The 19,495-nt window shown below is 43.3% G+C and overlaps 2 protein-coding genes across 5 annotated transcripts; one reads left to right on the top strand and one right to left on the bottom strand.

The window, feature by feature from the left end:
* Window positions 1-83: 83 nt before the first annotated feature.
* Window positions 84-6,700, bottom strand: LOC115179867 (polycomb protein eed-like). The gene is made up of 11 exons (XM_029741741.1): window positions 6,512-6,700; window positions 5,760-5,912; window positions 5,293-5,385; window positions 4,980-5,171; window positions 4,782-4,863; window positions 4,497-4,588; window positions 4,199-4,332; window positions 2,864-2,969; window positions 2,598-2,756; window positions 2,300-2,373; window positions 84-643 (listed from the first exon to the last, which is right to left on the bottom strand). The coding sequence occupies exons 1-11, from the start codon at window positions 6,626-6,628 to the stop codon at window positions 517-519; spliced, it is 1,329 nt and encodes a 442-aa protein (XP_029597601.1). The 5' UTR covers window positions 6,629-6,700; the 3' UTR covers window positions 84-516.
* Window positions 6,701-8,767: 2,067 nt separating this feature from the next.
* On the top strand, window positions 8,768-19,452 carry LOC115179382 (NF-kappa-B inhibitor zeta). 4 transcript variants are annotated; one of them, XR_003872886.1, is made up of 13 exons: window positions 8,768-9,133; window positions 10,481-10,590; window positions 10,710-10,734; window positions 10,837-10,934; window positions 11,876-12,219; window positions 12,738-12,843; window positions 13,050-13,196; window positions 15,473-15,536; window positions 15,699-15,874; window positions 16,089-16,199; window positions 16,886-17,087; window positions 17,150-18,373; window positions 18,514-19,452. XR_003872886.1 is itself a non-coding variant. In XM_029740859.1 (12 exons), the coding sequence occupies exons 1-12, from the start codon at window positions 8,929-8,931 to the stop codon at window positions 17,233-17,235; spliced, it is 1,674 nt and encodes a 557-aa protein (XP_029596719.1). In that variant the 5' UTR covers window positions 8,768-8,928; the 3' UTR covers window positions 17,236-19,452. The 4 variants fall into 4 exon arrangements, 3 of the variants coding, with proteins under 3 accessions (XP_029596719.1, XP_029596720.1, XP_029596721.1); XM_029740859.1 differs by having other exon boundaries at window positions 17,150-19,452; XM_029740861.1 differs by having other exon boundaries at window positions 8,786-9,133; window positions 16,886-17,053; window positions 17,661-19,452.
* The last annotated feature ends 43 nt before the right edge of the window (window positions 19,453-19,495 follow it).

The raw sequence follows: 19,495 nt of genomic DNA, 5'->3' as shown, positions 1-19,495 counted from the left end.
TCCATGCATTCAGATGGCCTGGGCTTAGCTGACCATAGATTTAAGACTTTTCAAGCTTCAGTACCTCGGAATGAGACAAGAAGCCTTTAGAAAAATAGCATTTATTAAAGCCCATTAAAAAGTGAATAGTAAGCAAAGGGGAACTAAATAGCAAGAAGGGAGGAGAAAGCTTGAAGAGCTCCAGGGTTGTAGTTTTGATTCTCCACCCTTCTCCCCAAATTGCTCACCTTTTCACCCCCCTCATGGATTTAATAATGATGGGCTGGTATAAGTGTAACCCGGAGAAGGGAAACAAAAGGAAAATAATTGGTGGGTTCCAGATACAAATGTTTCAGTGCAGACCTGTAGCACCGTTGTCATGTTGGGAGTGGTTCCTGAGATGTTAACCACCTCCATGGGACAGATCTGATGCAGACTATACACAGAAAATGTGTACCTGGAAAATGTTTCTGGTTCCTGACAGCAAAGTGACTGGTCTGTCATAATAGAATTGGCTGCTTGTTGCCAATGTGGTCTTCATCGCAGGCGGTCCCAGCGCCAGATAGAGGCGTCGTCACAGACTGCGATCAGGATACTGCTGTCACGGCTGAAGCTGGTCTGTCTGATGGCAGAGGTGCATCTTGGGAGGGTGAGGATGGTGCACCTGAAACAGAGAGCCAGGTTAGAATGTATTTGGTGAAACAACAGAAAGACGGTGTCTCCGAAGATTGTTATAACTAAACCATGATAGACCACCGCCCGTCATTTCAAATGGGAACAAATGAGTCATAGTGGGCAGAACAAGCAAGGAGGTGGGCAGAGCTAAGCACGAGCTTGCGAGATCCTATTGGCGCGTTGTAGCATACATTTACATATTGCTGTTAGGGAAAGCCTACTTTGAAGTGCACATGTGCAATAACTCAATTCGCCTTTGCACTCCTTTTAAACGATGCCATTATTTTTTTTACTTTAGCAAAGGGTAAAGTCTTTAACTTAGTCCACTCTGTTCGTAACAGATTGTAGCTTTGGGAACAGAAAACTGTATTGAGATCACAATGTTGAAAATGACACATTTTGCTCCAGCATCTCCCACGGCCGGCCACTTGGCTTTCTCTCAATACCATATTTGGTAGCGAAAGGAAACGCTAAGCGGATGCTTCACATTTATACATCGCCTGAAATATCTGTCTAATTGTTCTGTGGCGTCTCTGTCACAGCCCTGGAACATTATACATAAGGAGAGGAGTGCTCTCTACTGGCCTTCACTTCTCTCAGGCAGTCTACCATCTAGGCATGGACTACTGCTTAGGTGAGGTGTATTGGTGGGAGGTTGACTTAACTTTGCTGGTCCTCTACCTTAACGTACAGGGATGTAGTGAAATACATGTAGATCAACTAGTCATTTAAATACATTTTGCTTTAGCTTGGTGGTAGTTGAACTAAATTCAATTCTTGGTGTTTTCAGAAGTGAACTTTTTAGCAATTTCTTTTGCAAAAATAAAATATGGGTAAAGTAGGCAAAAATGTCTCTGTGGAGCGGCCATGTGCTCTCTGTTTCCACTCTCTGTGGCGCAGACTTGTGGGGTCTGAAACGTGACACTTCATGTTCAAAGGGAGTGACATGTCACATTCCCTGGCCAATCCAGGCAAAATTGATTTCCTCTGAGCAAGTGAGCCTGGGAAATGGCCGTTGTGGTTTCATTTTGCTGTGATATTCTCAGCCGGATTTAGAGCTTTCAAAATAATTTCACAGAATTGAAAGACCACGTTCTCTTGGTCACAGACGGAAGTTGTAACAAGTCTACACACATTTGAATGGTGTCTCTGCGCTGGTCAGTGGACCTTTAGATCAGATGTATTTTACTGTTAAGAAATGGGAAATCTTATGCGAAGTCGTTTAGAATTTGTTTGTTTATATTTGTACCATGTACTTGAGCTTGTGTTCTAAAAACAGTACACCTCAGCAAGTTATAACATTTACCAGACAGGCTAGTTCCAGACCTTTCTAAACTATACATTACCAGTTACTGTTTATGGCCACCATGAAAAATTATTACGTTTGGATATGTCTATTTAGGCAAAAATACAAATGTTACCCTATCATTAGGCTAAATTACAGATTGTTAACATACTGTATGATGATTTTTCACAAAGTAGTTTGGATGTAGTGAACTACTTTTTCAAAGTAACTAGTTTGAAAAAGAAACTTTAGTGTAGCTTAACTTCTTCCAGTGTGAAGTAATTGGTAGCTTGGTAAACTATATCTTCAGAGTAGCTTCCCCAACACCACCACACGTGCAGTTTCCCTACGGACTCTTACTTTGCTTTGTGGGGGTCCTCTACCTCAAGGTCCCACACGTACAGTTTGCCCACTTGGTTTCCCAGAGCCAACATCTATAGGACAAGACATGTGTTACTTCAATACAATACTTATTGAGCTTCAGACAACTTTCTATGTGGAGACAATACTATACTTTGTTTAATGTAAAACAAACTCATCTATTTAGTTAGATTTCCAACACCGAACCACTGTTTGCTTACAATACTGGGATGAACAGTAGCAGATAAGGGATTCCACAAAGCCACAGACACAACAAAAGGGGAAATATCATCTTTACCTTCTGCCAGAAGTCCATGGAGAAACGCATGTACCAGATGTCACACTGGCTGTAGTCGAAGCGACCCAGGATTGTCACGTTGGACTCGTTTGGTTTGATGCGGTCAATATCGTCCTCCATCTTCCCTGGTTTCCAACACACGATAGCGTTCTCACACGACTGGTCAGGAGAGGAACAGAACAAAGGAGTAGGGGTTATGAGGGTCACAATGGGATCCACAACCTAATAACAGAATGTGACGTTTGAACAAATCGATTCTGTCTTACCTTGGATAAAATCAGATCTCCCAGCCAGCGTACACAGTCCACATAGTTCCTGTGGATGTCTCTGGTAGAGAAGTCAGGGAAGTGGATCTTCTGAGAGACCCATGGCCTGTAAGAAGACCGAATCATCGGTTAAAGGAGCAAACAGTTTCAGGTTGAAAATCATCAGTTTGGAGCGGCAGGTAGCCTAGTGGTTAGAGCGTTGGACTAGTAACCAGCAGGTAGTCTAGTGGTTAGAGCGTTGGACCAGTAACCAGCAGGTAGCCTAGTGGTTAGAGCGTTGGACTAGTAACCAGCAGGTAGTCTAGTGGTTAGAGCGTTGGACCAGTAACCAGCAGGTAGCCTAGTGGTTAGAGCGTTGGACCAGTAACCAGCAGGTAGCCTAGTGGTTAGAGCATTGGACTAGTAACCAGCAGGTAGCCTAGTGGTTAGAGCGTTGGACTAGTAACCAGCAGGTAGTCTAGTGGTTAGAGCGTTGGACTAGTAACCAGCAGGTAGCCTAGTGGTTAGAGCGTTGGGCCAGTAACCAGCAGGTAGCCTAGTGGTTAGAGCGTTGGACCAGTAACCAGCAGGTAGCCTAGTGGTTAGAGCGTTGGACCAGTAACCAGCAGGTAGTCTAGTGGTTAGAGCGTTGGACTAGTAACCAGCAGGTAGCCTAGTGGTTAGAGCGTTGGACCAGTAACCAGCAGGTAGTCTAGTGGTTAGAGCGTTGGACTAGTAACCAGCAGGCAGCCTAGTGGTTAGAGCGTTGGGCCAGTAACCAGCAGGTAGCCTAGTGGTTAGAGCGTTGGACTAGTAACCAGCAGGTAGCCTAGCGGTTAGAGTGTTGGGCCAGTAACCAGCAGGTAGCCTAGTGGTTAGAGCGTTGGGCCAGTAACCAGCAGGTAGCCTAGTGGTTAGAGCGTTGGGCCAGTAACCAGCAGGTAGCCTAGTGGTTAGAGCGTTGGGCCAGTAACCAGCAGGTAGCCTAGTGGTTAGAGCGTTGGACTAGTAACCAGCAGGTAGCCTAGTGGTTAGAGCGTTGGGCCAGTAACCGAACGGTTGCTAGATCTAATCCTCGATTTGACAAAGTAAAAATCTGTCGTTCTGCCCCTGAACAAGGCAGTTCACCCACTGTTCCCACCCCCTCATTGTAAATAAGAATTTGTTCTTAACTGACTTGCCTAGTTAAATAAAGGTTAAATAAAACATGTGAGATTCTGACTATCCTGGCAACACTACGATTTTCCTTTTATGCAATTGTTCAGCCCTGTTATTTGAACGCGCTTTGTTGTGGGTAAAAGTCGACTGAATGACTGAAATACACATACGTTTGTTGCCCACAACCAATATTTTCACCTGTTTGTCTTGGAAGGGTTGTATTCATAGGACCCGTGAATGGCTTTCTGCATCCTCTCTGAGTTGATCGTCCAGAGCTTCAGAGAGTGGTCCATTCCACACGACATGATCTTCTCACCTAGCAGGTCAAAGTCCTGGCGCAGAGACATTTTTCATTATTATATCATTCATCTCTCATTTATTTTTTGTGTGATCCATATTGTATCCCCATTTAATGGTCACATACACATAGAAATCCCTGACTTCTGTTGATCAAGAAAGCCAGTAAGAGATGGTTGTGGTAGTGTCGTGTACTCACTGCGCTGAGGACTTCATCTCTATGTCCTTCTACACCTCCAAAGATGGCCACCAGTGTGTCTGTTTGGATGTTCCACAGACGAAGGGCGTGGTCTAAAGACAAAACACAAAGCTGATGAGATATTCACACAGTTGATTTTATGTTAAGTCATTCTGTTAATGATGTAAATACATACAGATTATAAATCAGTCCTAATTATAAATTGTTTAGTTCTCAAAAGGTCAGGTCAGTTGAGAAAATATGAAGTCCCAGCTATGGTGCAGCTATGGTGTCTAGTTGTTCTACCTTTACTGACGGATAGCAGGAGGTTGGGGTCTCTGGGGTGAAACTTGAGCTCGTTGATGGCGTTCCCATGACCCACATAGTGCTGCATTAAAAAAAACACAAAAATATTCAGAGATGGCACAACTAACCCCTCCCTTATGCACGAATGTAAATTCCATCCCTAGTGTATCGGATAAAACTACTTGGAAATTCACCCACCTTGATACACTGCATGGTGATGTGGTTGATCACCCGAATGATGCCACGCGACCCGGCCACGGCCAGGAGGGGATGGCTTGTACTGGTGTCAAAGGTCCAGGCGCAGGTGTAGAAGTTCTCATCTGCATCGGCATCCACGTATGACTGCAGGAGTCGGATCTCTCCTTGGGAATGGCACTCGTACAGTGTTACCTGGTAAATTAAGGACATCACATAGTCAGCAGTGACAGGTGGCACATGAGTCTGTATTTTACACCACACGAGTCAGCTATTACACTTTCAACATGGTTTATGTGATGCCAAAGATACTTACTCTGTTGCTCCCAACAGTAGCAAACACCAGCGGGTCCCCTTCTTTACTGTGCCAGTTGAACTGGACCCCAAACAATGGCTGGCCATGGTCCTCCTGTGTAAAGAACAAGTTAATTATGAGTTCAGCTCATGGTCAAGGTGATGAGGTAGCCCTGCCTGCGACTTCAAAATCAGTGTGAACCTCGGCCCATGTGGGAATTCCGTCTTGGTCTAATGGTCAAGACATTGGTTTCTGCTGTGGGAGACCTGGGTTCAGAGCCCACTCGAAACATTACAACACCTTCATTCAGCTGTTTACAACTCACACAGTATCATATAAACAGCACAGTTCACACATACTTATAACAGGCATGCCAAGTCCAAGGCTGAGATGATGACATTTCTGGAATCAAAAGTAGGCCTATTGATAAGACGTGACATGTCTGCAGTTGGAAATGATTGGAAATATTCTTGATAAAATGGGCTCACCCTGAGGCTGTTGACACACTTGAAGGAGTATTTGCACTTCTTTGATTTCCACTTGCCCTTGCCCCAGCTCTTCCTGCCTGGAGCGTTGGCTGTGTTGGTGGGTGTGTCTGGGCGCTCCACATTGGTCCCACTCTCAACGCTGACAGCATCATCCTACAAACACAAATTATAGCAACATGAGATGGGGTTGGTTGTGGTTGATGCGTTTGCCTGCAATGGATGTTCTACACCCCCTGTTCGACTACACTGGTGTCAGAAGTGGGGTGGCCTACCATGAGGCCATCTAAGGCGTACCTGGGTGTGAGGGGCTTGAGATAGACTAGAAAAACTAAACTGACAACTGGCTAATGATTACCTACTTGGACAATCCCAGAAGAGTCCATAGCCTGATAGCTAACACTACCTAGAGAGCATAACTAGCCAGCTAGCTATTTTAGGTGGAGGCCCTTTGCAGTTTTGCCTCGAATCCCTTGCTCGTTGAATGTTACTTTTCTTATTTCCTGTTCTGGAATGTTTGAAAGGGAAAGAACCACAACTAACGTTAACTAGGTATCTATAGTTAAAAAAATTAAAATCTAGGCCTAGTTGAAACAAAGGGAAAGGCCCAGCTATCATCACGAACTCCAAAATCAACTACCAGTCGCTTGCTAGTTAGCCTAACTTTTCATAGCTAGCAAGCTAACATTACCTACTTAGCTAGCTAACCATTTTTCATGTCCGCGCCGATACAAACAGAACAAAACCGAATTTACATTCTCATCTGCAGAGAGATCGGGATTACTGTTTTCATCACTGCTCAGCTTCTGCTTTTTTGTAGGCATCTCCTTTCCCGCTTCGGTAGGGGTCTCGGACATGTTCTCCCTCCTCATCTTCCGTTCTTCTCAGATTCAATCATAGCGCGACCGCTGAGAATAACTTCCGGGTCTTTTATTTCCTTTGGTCGTCACAATAAAAGTCCCACACATAACGGAAATAGTCAAGTCAACCCAGAGACGGAAGAGGAAGTGAGACACCCCACTCGCCGTTTTTTTCTGGTTCAATAAAAGTCAATGAACTAAGTAGACCAGACCAGCTACTATTGCATTGGTGTCTATGGGAGACACCCGTTAATTAATTAAGTAGACCGGAACCCAGTGACAATACATACATGGTCACTGTGTTGGGGCGGCAGGTTGCCTAGTGGTTAGAGTGTTGGGCCAGAAACCGGAAAGGTTGCTAGAACGAATCCCCGAGCTGGAAAAAATAAAAATATGTAGTTCTGCCCCTGAACAAGGCAATTAACCTACTGTTTCCCGGTAGGCTGTCATTGTAAATACGAATATGTTCTTAACTGACTTGCCTAGTTAAATAAAGGTAAAATAAATATCCCAAACATCCGCACTGAGTTTAAAGGCTAGAGCTGCCGCTTTCATGGGAGCAGGACACTAATCTGGACGCCTATAAGAAATCGCTCTACGCCCCCTGAACCATCGAACAGTATAAAATATAATATGAGGATTCAAAATTGAATGAATTTCATCTCTCCTTTTTTTTAGGCCATAACCATGTATGTGAGGTGTATACTTTTGTTTCAAAGTAGATTTGTTTAACACTGTTGTTTAACACTCTGTGTGACCCTGATTTAGCACATTAAACAAGTTAACATTCACAAGGCTGCAGGGCTAGACGGATTACCAGGACGCATACGTCACTGACATTTTCAACCTCTGTCTGACCCAGTTTGTATTAAATCAAATCAAAATTTCTTTGTCACATACACGTGTTTAGCAGATGCTATTGCGGGTGTAGCGAAACGCTTGTGTTTCTAGCTCCAACAGTGCAGTAGTATCTAACAAGTAATATCTAACAATACACAGAATCTAAAGTAAAGGAATGGAATTAAGAATATATAAATATTTGGACGAGCAATGTAAGAGTGGCATAGTTAGAATACAGTATATACATATGAGATGAGTAATGCAAAATGTGTAAACATTATTAAAGTGACTAGTGATTCCAAGTCAATGTATATAGGGCAGCAGCCTCTAATGTGCTAGTGATGGCTGTTTAACAGTCTGATGGCCTTGACATAGAAGCTGTTTTTCAGTCTCTCGGTCCCAGCTTTGATGCCATGGTACTGACCTCGCCTTCTGGATGATAGCGGGGTGAACAGACAGTGGCTCGGGTGGTTGTTGTCCTTGATTATCTTTTTGGCCTTCCTGTGACATCGGGTGATGTAGGTGCCCTGGAGGGCAGGTAGCTTCCCCCCGGTGATGCGGTAGCGGAGCGCCAAGTCTGTGACCAAAAGGCTCCTTAACAGCTTCTACCCCCAAACCATACGACTGCTGAACAGTTAATCAAATGGCTACCTGGACTATTTACATTGACCCCCTTTGTTATTTATTTATCTTAATTGTTTTTTGCACTGACTCCCTTGCACTGGCTCTACCCACATGCTCACATACTAGACTGACACTCCAACACACACACACACACACACACACACACACACACACACACGCTGCTGCTGCTGCTGCTGCTGCTACTGTTTATTGTATATCCTGATTGCCTAGTCACTTTTACCCTTACCTACAGGTACATACTGTATTACCTCAGTTACCTCAACTACCTCGTACCCCGGCACATTGACTCCATACAGGTACTCCTTGTATACAGCCTCAATATTGTTTTTATTGTTTTACTATTTCCTTTTTTATTTAGCAAAAATGTGTCTTACTTTTTAACTCTGCACTGTTGGGAATGGACTCGTAAGTAAGCATTTCACTGTAAAGTCTACACCTGTTGTATTCGGTGCATGTGACCAATACAATTCTATTTAAGTTGAACTGACCATTTTTTTCAATGGTTTCCTTTGGTCTAGCCTACATCCTTGTGAGCGTTGGCTACACTGGTGTCAGAGGTGGGATGTTGACTTTGATCCCACTTCTGTGAAAATGGACAATAAAGATTGTATTCTATTCTATTTATGAGGCTCTGTTCCTGTATTGGCTGCTTTTGTAGTACGTCCTCGGGCAGATCTGGAACGCGCCCAATGGGTAATTCAAGTAGGCTACAAGCGCGCTCGCTTTTGTGCGCTCCTGAAGGTACAGTAGTCACATGATCCAAACGGGAACAAACTCCGTTAGAACTCTTGACGGTGCATACACAGTGATCAAGCTCTGAGCGCAACATGATCATCGACAGAATTATCGAGAACGGCCTGAATCTTGCGCATCCAGGGACTGTTGTGACGAGTCCCGTGTATTTGGGGTCTTTTTACCAGGATATCTCACCTGCACCGGAGATCAACAACTCTCTCTGTGCGCCAAACGAGTTGGATGGCTGGGGAAATGTTATGAGCCCGACTCCGACAACTGCAGACAGTGGCACAAACGGTAAAATAAACCCTTACTTTTAGAAATCAATATACATATTTGTAATTGTTGTTAACGTTCCTCTAAGCAGGCTATTGTGTTAATGATACGCGGACTACTTTATATTATCCGATAATTATTGAAGTTAATGGTTACTTCCTTATTAGCCTCTTCCTGGAACACCGGAAAGAGCGTTGCGTTAGTGACACGGAGGATTACTGATCATTGGCAGTGGTGGAAAAATTACCCAATTGTCATACTTGAGTAAAAGTAAAGATACCTTCATAGAAAATGACTCAAGTAAAAGTCAGTCACCCAGTAAAATCCTACTTGAATACAAGTTTTAAAGTATTTGGTTTTAAATATACTGTTTTTTAAATGTACGGATAGCCAGGGACACGCTCCCACACTTAGACATAATTTACAAACGAAGCATGTGTTTAGTGAGTCCGCCAGATCAGAGGCGGTAGGGATGACCAGGGATGTTCTCTTTAAGTGTGTGAATTGGACCATTTTCCTGTCCTGCTAAGCATTCAAGGTGTAACGAGAACTTTTTGGTGTCAGGGAAAATGTATGAAGTAAAACGTACATAATTTCTCTAGGAATATAGTAAAGTAAAAGTTGTCAAAAATATAAAAAGTCAAGTACAGATACCCCAAAAAACTACTTAAGTAGTAGTTTTAAGTATTTTTACTTAAGCACTTTACACCACTGATCATGGGTAGACCCAAAATCATATTTAGACCTATAATAGCAGTGTACAATGGAAGCGCAAGGTAGATAAATTGTGTTTGCCTCTGGCATTCAAATAGTTACTGTCATTTGGTGAATGTTGCAGATAACAGTGTGAATTTGGCTTGAGCTCCGCTAGATGTGGAAATAGGGGAAGTGTAATGTCGCGTTCCAGGTCGTCTTGCCCATTTTAGAATATTTCTTTATACACTGCAGTATGAAGGTGTGTTTCTGAGCTGTTTAGAATACCTGAGATTCTGATGTTGATAAAGCCAGAGTTGTTCTGAGACAGTTCTCCAGGCATAATGAGATCTAATCATCTGTGCAGATCAACTTCAACGGCTATATGGACATGCCTCTTTTTGTAGCTTCCACGCCCTATTGAATAAAATGGACTATTTGAGCTCCTGTGCTTGAACTTGGCAGGCAGAGTTCCCAGGAACTGTATTCATGTATCCTACCACTATAGATATATCATACATCAAGGGCTTTTTGCAAATGAACATTTTATGGATTGCTGAGTGTACCTTTTAACAGCCATTTTTGCCTCAATACCAAACTAATCAAAAGTAGTGTTTATTTCAAACTTGTCTTGGGATCAAAGATTCTCATCGGTCGTATTTATACCTGTTGCAGAGTGTTCCATGAGTGAGGTGGGGTCTTTTGGCCGTTTCCAAGGAGTGCGGGTGAAGAATACAGTGAAAGAACTCATCATGCAGAAGCGCCTTAGCAACCAAAATGTACAGGTAAATTAAAATAGTTATGTTATTGTTCTGCTAATTTGTGTAAATATTATGGTTAGCTTGCATATATTTAGCTTACATCTGTCCATATTTTCATGATCTCTGTTTTTCTTCATGTCCAGCAACACTCTGAGAGAGAATACACAGGTAATATTAACGTTTTATCGACACACATTATCCAGAAATAATGTAGATACAGTACATTATAATATCATGTGCAAATGTTTTTTTTTGTTCGTTATCATGTAGATTTGACGTCCCTTCTTCAAGGGCATAAGAGGACTGCGGACTTCAGCTTGATAACCGATTCACCTGCTAAAAGACTTGCTACTGCAAAGGCAATCCTGGTAATTGTATGCTTTTGGTTATAATGTTATTTTAATTGAGTCCCCTTTAACTTTTCCCATGATTCTTTGTGTTCAAGCTAGGGTTGGTTTCATAGACCCAGGTTAAATCAATCCAGGGATATTCCTCTGGTTTAGCTAATGAAGAACTAGTGAAAACCACAAACTCTCATGCAGGTCACGTTGTTATAGCTACAAACTATATTGTGTGATATGACCGACCACTTCAATCTGTTGCCCAATTCCATTTCTCCTTTTCTGTGTAGTCTGATGTCACTTCACTTGCTCAGTTCCCCTCTGGGTAAACCCCAGTGAGACTCAGAGTTACCGCCTCCACCCTGAGGGCTATTCCAGAACTCCAAATTAGGAATACAGTTTGGCAATGTTATCGTGCATATAGATTATTATGTTTTGCATGTGTGTCTCATATAGACTCTGCTGTTTTGGAGTGAACTGAGGAAGTGGAAGGAACCCAACTACAAATATCTTTCTTCCTTATGGTTTACCTTTCATGACAGGAAATGTACTTAAAGCAGCAATCCCAATCAGCAGTTGAAACGATAACAAAGCGTTCTAAATCGCTGAGGGATTGAGCTGGAGAAATGTAACCACTCTCAAATGTATAGACTGAGCTATGGATGTAAGGACTGACCATCCATGATATCAACATGGTAGTTTAACCAGGCTGTATCACATCCGGCCGTAATCGGGAGTCCCGTAGGGCTGCGCACAATTGGCCCAGCATCGTCCAAGTTTGGCCGGTGTAGGCCGTCATTGTAAATAAGAATTTGTTCTTAACTGACTTGCCTAGTTAAATAAAGGTTAAATATAAAACATTTAAAAAAAGAATCAATGGGTACATACAATTAATTTCTAAGTCCAAAAACGGATGTATCAACTGCAGATTACCCCTTTTAAGTATTTATCATCCACTTCTCTTTCAGACTCTGAGCCCTCCAGAGGGAAACACACTGGACATTGACTTCATGGAACTTGGATATGAGTCTATGAACTCAGAGACCTCCCCGCAGGAGACCCTCCCTGACCCCTTCAGCCTCATCGACTATCAGTCCCTCTACCCTCAAACCCACATGCCACATGCAATGGGAAACTCCTATGTCCCCCAGCCTTTCATCGCCCCGCTGAGCCCAAAGGGTGTTTGGCCATTGACTCAGTTTGCTGAAGGGGAGCCGATGTCCTTCTTTCAATGGCAGATACGACAGGAAGAGGAGAAGTTGGCAGGGTTCACCCCCGAGATGCTCACAAGCCAGGATAATGATGGAGACACGTCAGTTTGTGTAGTATTCATCAACATGTTGTATACATTTGCCTTTTGTAGATCTAAGCAACTATGCATACTCAACTCAGTTATTTTTCTAACCCAGTGGCCTCCAACTCTGGTCCTGGGGAGGTACGGGTGTGCAGGGTTTTGTTCCAGCCTAGCACAGTGTTTGAACACAAACCTGCCACACCCTGTAGCTCTCCAGGAACAAGGATGTTAGTGACCACTGTTCTAATCCATCATGTGACCTATGCTTGCCAGACATTTACTCTTAGAAAAAAGCTGCTATCTAGAACCTAAAAGGGTTATTCGGCTGTCCCTATAGGAGAACCCTTTGAATAACCCCTTTTGGTTCCATATAGAACACTTTTGATTCCAAGTAGAATCATTTTCTGTTCCATGTAGAACCCTTTCCACAGAGGGTTCTACATGGAACCAAAAAGGGTTCTATATGGAACCAAAAGGAGTTCTCCTATGGGGAGAGCCGAATAACCCTTTTGGAACCCTTTTCTCTGTGTTGCCAGATTCTTGCACATAGCTGTGGCACAGGGCAGAAGGGCTTTAGCTTATGTGCTGGCCAGCAGGATGGCTACCTTCGGCATGCTGGATATGAAGGAGCACAATGGCCAGGTAAGGACTTACATCCTCACGCCCAATTCTAAATGGACCCCTAGCCCCAGAGACTTCTGCCACACACACACTAGTGCCTAGGAGCTAGTGGCTATGGGTTGATTTGGAATTGGTTACAAGGGCGCAGTTATCCCAGTTGTAATCATATCATCTGAAAAGGAGCATTTTCAACATTTGATCTTTTTTGTCTTTTGTTTTGTACCCAGAGTGCCCTTCAGTTGAGTGTTGCAGCCAATCAGCATCTGATAGTGCAGGACCTGTTGGCCCAGGGGGCTCAGATCAACACCGCTGACTGCTGGGGCCGCTCCCCTCTGCATGTGTGTGCAGAGAAGGGCCACGCTCTCACTCTCCAGGTCTTTGACTTTCCCACTGTGGCACATAATAAGAGTGTGATGTGATATGAATAGGGGCTCTGGATTTGATCTGACCACGTCATTTTCTAGCCTTATAACTTGTATTTCACAACTTCTGTTTGAGGCATCACTGCAGCCAGTCAACCTTAGCAGTTAGATAACCCAGTGAACCTCAGTGGCGCAGCGGTCTAAGGCACTGCATCTCAGTGCTAGAGGTGTCACTACAGACCCTGGTTTGATCCCGGGCTGTATCACAACCGGCCGTGATCGGGAGTCCCATAGGGCGGCGTACAATTGGCCCAGCATCGTCCGGGTTAGGGGAGGTTTTTCCGGGGTAATCCGTCATTATAAAGTAAGCTTTTTTTCTTTAACTGACTTTCCTAGTTAAATAAAGGTTAAATAAATACTAATAAAAGATAGTTAAGTCAGGGAAGTGTCATGCACATAGACCAGTGTAGGCAATACAGTGACTAAGGTCTGGTTTCAGTGATGGACTCTTTTGGTATAGAGGAACGGCCTACGTCACTACTTCATCAGCTTGAATAAAATACTAAATAGTAGCTAGCAATATGGAGATCAGAGGTTATTTTTAATGAGTGCATTTCACACGTGGCTAGTTTGCATCCACTACCTGAACTAAAACAACTGCAAGGGTTGTGCCTGAGGACTGGTTTACAATCACGTTGTTCTGGCATGTCTGCCTCTGGATTTGGGAGGCGAATCCCCAGATGTATTTTTTCCCTTATCAACGTAGGCAGTGACTTAGTTCCTCTATGCCAAAAGAGTCCATCATTGAAACCACATCCTAGTCACTGTGTTGCCTAGGGTTGGGTTTTCACAACTAAAGTGAACATACCTCATCATACAGAGACTATGGTATGAACGGTTTGAAGAAAGGTCTGAAAACATGATGATTGTTGAACACAATCTCTGTTTCTCTTATTATTATTATTATTATTATTATAATACATAAGGTTTGGCAACTTTAATCAACATCTTGGCACGAGAGGAAGTAAATAGTGGTTGGAAAAGAAGTCAGGGAAAACACTGAACCGTAGGGTTTTATAATAATAACACTGGTTGCCAATCACAGCAAATAAAGTTAACGTTTTTACCAGGAGCCTTGTGTTTGTTAATGTATGAATAGTCCTCCATTCTCCGCTATGGGATAAGAGAGTTATTTCCTCACTCTGAAGAAATAGGGCACTAAAAAGGCTAGGTTTATGATCGCCCTGAACAATGATCCACTTATGACTTCACCAGATGACCTGAACATAATCTGATACAGTATATCATCTGGACTGTGCAACCTTGGTTTTCAGGGTATTTTACCCCCGCTGGTTTCAAGAAGTAAAACCACAGGTTGGTTGTCAATGGTCGATTGTTTTAGGCTTCCAGTATATGGAAATAAGGCAGGATGATTTGCACGCTCATACCAAATGCAAAAAAAGTGTAGGGAACTCGGGTGCTGTATGCACAATCAGAAGAGATCTGTCAGCAACTTTCTGATGCCATTTTGATAAGAATCTATGCAAATTTGGCTCATGATTCAATGAATGGATTTATAGGTTTCACTGAAACTTTACCATCTTGATTATCTGTGATAAACTGTGACCTTTTCAGTGATATCTTTATCTTTCAATTGGAATTTTGTCTCACTGTGTTTGACGTTCCTCCTGACTTGGAATGTTAGAATGTTTTCTTGTGTCCCATAGCAGCAGTTGTTCTGTATCGGGTTAGATCTCAGGCAGTGACTTCCTCATCAGCTCATAACAGATATAACAGCCAGCCGATCACAGAGCATTTCCTCAAAACAACACTGGGACAAAATCCCCCTTTCTTCGAAAAACTGGTTTAACAACAGATGTGCTTCTGATAAGAGGTCACGGCAAATGCATTCCCAGCCTATCAAACATTAACCGTCAACAGAACACGCTAAACCTCCCAATCATTAACACCTATTCATCTGTTACTCAACTGGTCCTGGATGACTCTCACAACAGTTCCTGTGGTTGAATACTAATGCATTAAGGAAGAACAGGTGCTGCTGATGAATGGCTGGCATCTACTATCTCTTTCAGATCTCTAGAACTGAACATTGACACTGTCGTCGTTAGCGATGACATGTTTTACCCTGACTAGCTAATTCCACAGTTGTACCTTAATGTGTGTGTGTGTTTTTAAAAAAATTGAAATCAAAAGTTCTTCCTGTTATACCCATCTGCCCTTTATCCCCCTGTTTAACATTTTCCTTCACACACTCTCTCTTCCTGTAGACCATTCAAAGAGCTCTGAAGGGTAAAGGGCAGGAGCTTAATGTGGAAGAAGTCAACTATGATGGTGAGTCAGAGTTTCTCATAATCTGCTATACAATAAAACAGGTGAGGCAACCGGTGTCTCAACACAAGGCTGAGTCACACTACGACAGTCAACATTATTTAACCGTCATAACGGCAAAATAAATACTACCTCCCCAATGCCTCAACCTGCTTTTCTCTCCAGGCCTAACTCCTCTTCAGACAGCGGTCCGGTCTCACAATGCGGTTGTCCAGGAGTTGGGCTGTATGGCGGCGGCGACCCCCCAGTCCCCTGGGGTGGTGGAGTTGATGCAGAGAAGGAAGCTACTGGGGCAGTGTGTCAACACACTGCTGCTCATGGGAGCCTCCTGTGCAACTAAGGTGAGTTTGAGTAGCCTGGTCCCAAATCTGTCTGATGCCTTGTCAACTCCAACCTTGCCAACTCCTATGGTCATTGGAGTAGGCAAGGCATCATAAACAGATCTGGAACCAGGCTAGAGGTTGAGAATCTTTCATTTATAATTCTTGCGTATCATTCTTTGGCAGCATAGCCCATTCCATACCATCTGACCTTACCTGTGTCTTTTTCCAACAGGATCATAAAAGTGGCCGCACCTCCCTGCACATGGCTTCTCAGGAGGCCAATGTGGAGCTTTTACGCATCTTCCTCGACCAGCCAGACTCTCTGTCTATTGTCAATGTCAAGGTGAGATACTGCTACAGTACCTAATGTCAAGGTGAGATACTGCTACAGTACCTAATGTCAAGGTGAGATACTGCTACAGTACCTAATGTCAAGGTGAGATACTGCTACAGTACCTAATGTCAAGGTGAGATACTGCTACAGTACCTAATGTCAAGGTGAGATACTGCTACAGTACCTAATGTCAAGGTGAGATACTGCTACAGTACCTAATGTCAAGGTGAGATACTGCTACAGTACCTAATGTCAAGGTGAGATACTGCTACAGTACCTAATATCAAGGTGAGATACTGCTACAGTACCTAATGTCAAGGTGAGATACTGCTACAGTACCTAATGTCAAGGTGAGATACTGCTACAGTACCTAATGTCAAGGTGAGATACTGCTACAGTACCTAATGTCAAGGTGAGATACTGCTACAGTACCTAATGTCAAGGTGAGATACTGCTACAGTACTTAATGTCAAGGTGAGATACTGCTACAGTACCTAATGTCAGGGTGAGATACTGCTACAGTACCTAATGTCAAGGTGAGATCTCGCCTCTCTGGAAAACAAACATACATGATAACCAATCAGCGTGCTGGCTCAAATTCTGAGCTGACAAACAGTGTTCCCATTGTTCATTGTTTTTTGGTTATCAGGAGGTAAGTTAACTAAACCCTCTAACATGAGTTCTGTCTCTACCAGGCATTCAGTGGAAACACAGCGCTGCACTTTGCCAGTTCTGTGCATGGTCGTGTGACTCAGGTGGATGCTGTGAAGCTCCTGATGAGGAGAGGGGCCGACCCCAGCTCCAAGAACCTGGAGAATGAGCAGCCTGCCCAGCTGGTGGCTGAAGGGCCCGTCGGAGACCAGGTGAATAATGCCCCAAAATGGTTCTGTGGCTGTCCCCATAGGAGAACCCTTTTGGGTTCCATGTAGAACCTTCTGTAGAAAGGGCTCTACATGGAACCCAAAAGGGTTCTACCTGGAACCAAAAAGGGTTCTTCAAATGGTTCTCCTATGGGGACAGCCGAATAACCTTTTTTAGGTTCTAGATAGCTCCTTTTTTTCTAAGAGTGTAAGCACATCCAGGTGCAGGGTATGAAAAGTACAGCATGGTTCTACATGATAAAAAAAGAAAATGATGCCATTGCCTGGAGAAAAACATCTAAGATCCCAGCACACGGCTGAACCCTCCCTCTGTGGGAGCATTTAATCGTGTTCTTGTGTCTATCTTTCAGGTGAATATTCCCATGTCCTTGTTTTATTATCATGTAATCATTCTTTAACCAGGCAAGTCGATTGAGAACCTTTTATCAATTACTATTAAGGCCTGGTTAAGACGCAAACACAGCGATGCAGTAAAAACAGAACATGAAGAATACACAAGTTCAAGTGTGGCAGACAGACATTCAAAACACACACACTTCAACAAGATGGGACTGTATTGCAATAATGTGCCTCTGGTTGTTTCTCTTAGGTGCGGCGTATTCTGAAGGGGAAAGGCTACCAGGCCCGGTCTGCTGCCCAGTAGGATGCAGGATGTGATCTCCTGTCCAGAAACACTGTCAGTCAGACAGTCCAATCTATGTAGAAATGATTTGCCATCGTATGTATGGCAGATGTCAGTTGTTTCAATGAAACAGTGAATGTTGTTTGCTACAGTGTAGTGTATTTTGAGGTAACCATGTGATCTTCTCCCTTAAAGGGGCAATCTGCAGTTGTTACATCCATTTTTGGACTTGTAAATGATTCATATGTACCCATTGTTTCTTGGAGAATATAACTTATAAATTCATCATGAGCTTAGTTCAACTGTCGTTCCCCATCAGAACCCAAAATATATATAATCTTGTTTTACTCCAATGTTTGTAAACAAAGTACATGGAAACAAACACTATGAAAAGTAGCTTCCAAATATGGTTCAAACTATAATGTTGATATCATGGATGGTTACTCCTTAGCCGTGTCTATGAATTTGAGTGTTAACATTTCTCTAGCCCCATCCCTCAGTGTTTTACTGAAACGGGCAGGGAATACGCTTTGTTCATGTTTCAACTGCTGATTGCCGCTTTAAGGAATGACGCCTGAAGGGGTTTTCACCACTAAACCACTTTGGGTTGAGTCACAGGTTGACTCCCCTGTAATGCCGGTGTGAAACACCTTGAGCTGGAATGTGCATTGTAGCTAGAGGTTGACCACATAGTAACAGTGTAATGCAGCTAGGGGTCGACCACATAGTAACAGTGTAATGCAGCTAGGGGTCGACCACATAGTAACAGTGTAATGCAGCTAGGGGTCGACCACATAGTAACAGTGTAATGTAGCTAGAGGTTGACCACATAGTAACAGTGTAATGCAGCTAGAGGTTGACCACATAGTAACAGTGTAATGTAGCTAGGGGTGACCACATAGTAACAGTGTAATGTAGCTAGAGGTTGACCACATAGTAACAGTGTAATGTAGCTAGGGGTCGACCACATAGTAACAGTGTAATGTAGCTAGGGGTTGACCACATAGTAACAGTGTAATGTAGCTAGGGGTCGACCACATAGTAACAGTGTAATGTAGCTAGGGGTTGACCACATAGTAACAGTGTAATGTAGCTAGGGGTCGACCACATAGTAACAGTGTAATGTAGCTAGGGGTCGACCACATAGTAACAGTGTAATGTAGCTAGAGGTTGACCACATAGTAACAGTGTAATGCAGCTAGGGGTCGACCACATAGTAACAGTGTAATGCAGCTAGGGGTCGACCACATAGTAACAGTGTAATGCAGCTAGGGGTCGACCACATAGTAACAGTGTAATGCAGCTAGGGGTCGACCACATAGTAACAGTGTAATGTAGCTAGGGGTCGACCACATAGTAACAGTGTAATGTAGCTAGGGCTCGACCACATAGTAACAGTGTAATGTAGCTAGGGGTCGACCACATAGTAACAGTGTAATGTAGCTAGAGGTTGACCACATAGTAACAGTGTAATGTAGCTAGGGGTTGACCACATAGTAACAGTGTAATGTAGCTAGGGGTTGACCACATAGTAACAGTGTAATGTAGCTAGGGGTCGACCACATAGTAACAGTGTAATGCAGCTAGGGGTCGACCACATAGTAACAGTGTAATGTAGCTAGGGGTCGACCACATACCGGTAACCTGAAGAGACGGGAGCTCAGATTTTTTGGAGGTTCTGGTACGGTGGCAGTATGGGGGTCTTGCCTTATTTTATGTGTTTTCATTTACTTTATAAATAAATGAAAATAAATCATGAGTTGGCTAGTGTCACAAATAATTAAGTCATTGAGTATGATAAA

The sequence above is a fragment of the Salmo trutta genome, chromosome 39, assembly GCF_901001165.1.
Source record: "Salmo trutta chromosome 39, fSalTru1.1, whole genome shotgun sequence".
NCBI classification, from domain to species: domain Eukaryota; kingdom Metazoa; phylum Chordata; class Actinopteri; order Salmoniformes; family Salmonidae; genus Salmo; species Salmo trutta.
This window is presented reverse-complemented; position numbering and strand designations above follow the sequence as displayed.